The 5519-nt window shown below is 61.3% G+C and overlaps 1 protein-coding gene across 1 annotated transcript in view; it reads right to left on the bottom strand.

Annotated features, from left to right (window-relative positions):
• Positions 1 to 5519, bottom strand: part of CEP131 (centrosomal protein 131kDa) — a 25035-nt gene that overhangs the window by 10783 nt on the left and 8733 nt on the right. The window contains exons 3-6 of the mRNA XM_012664171.1: positions 3278 to 3392; positions 2854 to 2978; positions 1060 to 1173; positions 320 to 478 (exon numbers count right to left, since the gene is read on the bottom strand). Coding sequence (XP_012519625.1) covers positions 320 to 478; positions 1060 to 1173; positions 2854 to 2978; positions 3278 to 3392 — 513 coding nt within the window. The remainder of the gene's footprint in view (positions 1 to 319; positions 479 to 1059; positions 1174 to 2853; positions 2979 to 3277; positions 3393 to 5519) is intronic.

Genomic DNA, 5519 nt, shown 5'->3' with positions numbered 1-5519 from the left:
AAGGCAATGATTTTTAGCAAATTTAGAGTGGTGTGGCGAGGGGCACAGTCCAATTCTAGAACGTTCCATCACCCACAAACAAGCCCTCTCTTGCTGTCCCCTGTCCCCACATCAGCCCCGGGCAACCCCTGCTCCACCTCTGTCCCTGCAGACTTGCCTGCTCTTGGCATCTCACATAAAGGGAGCCACAGCGCTGGTCTGTTCCTCCTCCACATTTAAAACCACTATTACGTGGAAACGTCTATCCCTGGGGTCGCAGCCCCAGGCCCTACCGCCCTCCCTGCCCCAAGCCCAAACTGGCCCTTCCCAGGGCTGTCACCTCTCGGCCTCCTCCTCGGTCACCTCCCTGCGTCTGAGTAGGACTGCGGTGCCCCCGGCGTTACTCCGGGCCTCGAGGTTCGCGCTGGGGATGTTCTTCTGCGGCTTCGCGAGGCCGCTGCCCTCCTTGCCCTGACGGGTGGCTGCCTTGACGATGTTGCTGACAAGAAAGAAAGAGCCACCGCGTAGGGCACTCCGTCCTGAGCCACCCGGGACTCGGAGCCCGAAGGAGGTGCTGGCAGCTGAAGGGCACTGGTGGGTGGCACTTGCAGGTCTTGGGGCCACCAGCACCCTGACAAGGCCCCACCCACCAGCGGCCGAGGCAAACGGGCTCTTTAGGGTTAAAAAAACTCTCATTAAAATGGCACTTAAAATTTCTCAAAAGTCACAGCAGTCCCCAGCCTGACCCTGCCAGTGACTCAAGAAACCCCGAAGGCCGTCCTGTCCTCAGCAGGGCCACACCACGCACTGGGGGGCTCCCCTGCTCAGTTCAACCGACCCCGCCGAGATGCCTTCCTGCTCTGGACGCAGCCGGCGGATTCCTTGGTGGGACCCCACCCTGGGTGTGAGTTCTGGGCTCGTGTGCTGGTTTCTCTCCAGCTGGGAAGCTCCCCGGCCCACCCAGCGCAGAGAGGGCACACTGAGGACCGCAGGCCTGCCACGCCAGCCATCGGGTGGTTTTATGTCACTGACCGTGTGTCCTGCCCTCCCAGACCCCATTCCTACCCTGACCGGCCTTACTTGAGGGAGGGCGCTGCCTGGTTGGAGCTCTTGACAGGCGGCCCCTTCTCCGAGGGGCTGTGGCGGTTGTGCACCATGGTGGTGACGCAGTTGCCCACGGCTCCCTTGTTGCTCCTGCCAGAGAGAGACGGGAGAGTCAGGCCTCGGGAGGCAGACGCCCGAGTCGCGCTCACGGCCGACGCTGGGCGTGCACGGGCCCCCGTGCTTGCTGTGCACGCAGAGGGCATGGTCCAAGGCCCCGGCGGTGGAGCCGTTCTCGGCACTGGGGAAGCTCGGTCCGGGGCTCCCGCAGAGCAGGGGCCAGAACCCCAGGCACGGACACTGGACGTGCCTGTGACAGGAGAAGCGGCTTGGATCACGGTCACTTTCGGGAGCAGATGCCTGTCCTCGCCCCCACAGCCAGGCTCCGCCCTGCCCTCCGGGCACAGAGAGGCTGCACCCGGGCCAGCAGAGTCTGCACGCGCCCAAGACACCAACCTCCCCTGCTCGGCACAAAGCAGTCGAAAGTTGAATCTTGAATGGAACCCCAAGGCAGGGAGTGGGGGGATTCCTCCCAGAGAAACTCAGCAGCCCCAGAGCAAGGTCCCACAGACCTGACGGGTGGGACCGCAACGCAACAGCCTAGTCCCTGCCCAGTCAGCCCACAGTGAGCCCACCAGGAAACAGGCTTCCTTTTTAATTGGCAGTACCAGGTGCTGGGGAATGGCAGCACAGGGAAGGCCAGAACCCACACAGACGGCACGTGAGGGCTACGAGGCCACCGGGGACAGAGCGTGGCAGAACCCCTCGCTCGGCAGGGCCCAAGCTTGCAGGTGCTCGTGGGAGCTGGGGCACGAATCTCTCACTATGGCCAGCTCGGAGCTGCTCGGGGGCAGGCAGCACGAGCACGCATTTGGAAATGCGTTCTGGAAAACACTAGAAGAAACTGCCCACGGTGGCTGCCCAGGGATGCAGCAGTCGGGCAGGGAGGGGAGGGGAGTGCCTTGCCAGTTTCTGTTGAGCTTGTGCCGCCTGCCGTTTGGCGTCATAGCTGTGTGCACGTACCCCTCTGATGGATACTAAAATTAAAGTTTAATTTAAATTCTCACATTAAAAGCAAGAATTCTTCCTGTGCCAACTCTGGTGAATGTCATGCAGCATCTCCCCCAAAACTGTTCCTTTGATGACAGCTCTAGATGCTGCAGGCCCAGGGCCCATCCCTCTGCTGCTCCCACGGAGGCCGAGCGTGAGGACGTGCTGTCCTTGAAGGCTCAGAGTGGCCGTCCTGCGCCGCTTCTCCAGGACCCCGCGGACCACCGGCCCCCTCAGCAGAGGCCCTCCCCAGACCCTGCCATCCTGGCATCGCTCCCACAGGCTTCAGCCTCGTGTCCTCACTGAGCACGGCTCCAAGAAGTGACCAGGGCAGCCCTGGTGCAGACTGGCCCTCAGCGGGTGGCAGGTGGGTTCAGGGCCTGTGGTAACACACTTCCCACCTCCAGAGACATGCGGCGCCCAAAACTCAAGAACCCACAGGAGCCTTCAAGAGTCACTTGGGGCCCCAATGAGCGCTACCCCGAGGCCGAAACTCGAAGAGCAACGCTGGTCCTTCCTTAGCGGCCTCCGAGAGTCCCTCCCTCACACGCACGACACACCTTGAGGCCTCCCCGCTTTGCCTTGGGGAAAGAAAGGCGTTAGTTTGTTCTTTCAGTCATTCCAAAGCACGCTGGTCAGGCCATGAGCACCACAGACAGACACAGTCTGCGCCCCAGGAGTTTGCAGCCGGCGGGCCATCCGGGCACCTGCTGCGGGTTGTACCTGTTGTTAGCGGTGAAGCTGGGTGCCAGGGCCACGGCGCACTCTTTCCTCCGTGGGCCCACTGCTGAGTCCGCGCTGCAGCCCCGGGCACCGGACGGCACGGCGAAGCCCCTGGGCTGGCCATCCTGCGGGTCACACAGACGAGACCTCAGCCCAACCCCACCACCACATGCCGACGCTGAGCACCTTCCCCGCTGGACGTGGCCTCACCCACAAACAAGAGGAGCACCCCGACTTCCCACACATGAGGCTGACGGGGTGCCCCATGCGCTGTAGTGTGAAGATCAAAGCCCGCTACACCGATGGTGGATACACCCTCCCTGCAGCCACCGCCCCTGTTGCAAGGGCAGTGACAACAAGGAAAGAAGCCGCCGGCAGCCCCACAGGGAGACCCAGACAGCTGGCCGCCTCGGCCCGACCTTACCAGGACGTTCCACGTGGCTCCCTTCTCGCTGGGCGCTTTGCTCAGGCTGGCCGGCCTCATTCTCCCATCGGGGCTGCCCTCGAAGAGCGCCAGGAAGTCGCTGGGCTCTGCTGGCCTGCATGCCAGAGAGGACAGCAGGTAAGGAGGGTCAGGCGGCCAGGAAGTCGACCCCAGGAACACCACCAGCCAGGGACTTTGACTCCAAGCCCACAACTTAGAGCATGTCCCCCAGCCCCGATCTGATGCCTGTGCTGGCGGGGGCTCCTGGCGCAGCGAGGCCTGGGGATTTGGGTGAGTTTCCTGTAGGAGCCTCAGTGAGCTTCTTCAGCCACACTGATGACAGACTCCTGGGGACCGAGGGCTTTAAACACTGTGGCCGCCCGCTGCGACCACAGTCATCCCCACGGACAAAGAGCCACGGAGGCCTGCAGCTCGGCGTGGACGAGGAGGCACAGCTGGACTGCGTGGCCAGCATACCAACTGCCACCTGCTGCCCCGCCCCACGGAGGCCACAGCCGCACCAAAGGGCAACCGGCCTATTGGGAAGAAACCGGCCCATTGTAGGGAGGAAGTTATTTGGCCGTAAAAAGGCGTGAAGTGCTGCCACGCGCTACAACACGGATGGACCTCACACTCAGAGAAGGAGGCGGACACGCAAGGTCAGGCACTGCACGGCTGCAGTGACAGGACACGTCCAGACCAGGCCAGTCCGCAGACAGAACGCAGGGGACGGGCTGCCAGGGCTGGCGGGGGAAATGCAGCGTCTGTTGTGGATACGGGGTGTTCTCTAGGGTGAGGAAAGTGTTCTAAATTGACGGTGGAGATGGCACACAGCTCTGTGAGTGCACTAACATCCCTGAATTGTACCCTGTCAGTAGAAGAATCGTATGCCACATGAATTGTATCTCAATAAAGCTGTCAAAAAAAAGCAACTGAGCTAGGAGCATTTGGCCCTAAGCCATCTCTGGGCCCTGCGATGTGGGAAAGCAGCCAGGGTCGGCTGGCTCGTCGAGATGTCCTGCCAGAGCTGCGGCCCAGCAACCTGCGGGCTCCTCGTGGCTCTGGCCCGGTCCCTGATCACGTGAGGACGACTCTTCCCAGCCTGGTCACACCGTCACCAAGACCACCACACCCATGGCTCGAAGGCTCAGGACCCGGCACGAGCCTCACCCAGCGCCCAGGGAAGAGGCCAGGCCGAGACCCCGGATGCCAAGCGCCACAGTGGCAGCCCACGGAGGAGGCTGTGCGGCCACCAGACAGATGCAGAGGCAACCACAAATGAATCCTCACCTGCGACAAAACGCAGCCCCGCAAACTAGAAAAGAGGCCTCGTCCTTCACGCACAAAGGGGGGGTCTCAACCCCAAAAGAACCAGGAGAGGGGACGAAAATGCAAAGCCGAGTTAAAGAGGAAGAGACGAATTTGTCAATGTGATCCTCTACCTAGGAACGTAAGAGACTTCGCAAACACAAGGCTGAAGTCCTGCAAGGCCGGCTGGATTCAAGTTCAACGTACAGAAACCAGGAGCGTTCCTACCCACCAGCAGCGACCCACCCACAACAGCAAGAGCAACGGTGAGCTCCTGGGACGAAATCTAACAAACTGCGCGAGACCCTTGCAGTGGACGGAACTGCCTGAGGAGTGGGAGCGAGACGCCGCACTCCTGGAAGGGCAGACGCCGCGATGCCGGCGTGATCCCCACTCAGAATCCTACAGGCTTAGTTTCAGTGGAAGTTGAGTGGCCCTAGAAATCCTGTGGAAGAACAAGGGACCCAAGAGGCTGCAAGACGCTGAAGAACGAAGTCGGCTCTTCCTCTAGCAGCAAGAGCTAGTGGGGAGACGGCGAGACGGTGTGGATCAGAGCGGGGCGCAGGAGCGAGTATGAACCGAGAGCTCAGAGCCGCCTCCTCCCACCTCACACCACTGCCCACCTGTGCAGCGGAGGCAGAGAATGCAGTACAACGCTGCGACACCAGGCCAAGAGATAAACTCGGACCCCGGCTCCATCCATCTGCAGAGAAGAGTCCAGGTCAGCTGGGAAGGATTTCTGAACGCCACTCGAACAGCATGACCACAAAGTAAGTGTTTATGGATGTGACAGGAAGACTGGTGTCTGCTTCAAAATAATCCGGGATGGACAGGCACACCTGTAATCCCAGCACTTTGGGAGGCTGAGGCAGGAGGTTTGCTTGAGGCCAGGAGTTTGAGACCAGCCGGGGCAACATCTCAAGACCCCACCTCT

The sequence above is a fragment of the Propithecus coquereli genome, unplaced genomic scaffold, assembly GCF_000956105.1.
Source record: "Propithecus coquereli isolate 6110/MARCELLA unplaced genomic scaffold, Pcoq_1.0 Scaffold869, whole genome shotgun sequence".
NCBI classification, from domain to species: Eukaryota; Metazoa; Chordata; class Mammalia; order Primates; family Indriidae; genus Propithecus; species Propithecus coquereli.
This window is presented reverse-complemented; position numbering and strand designations above follow the sequence as displayed.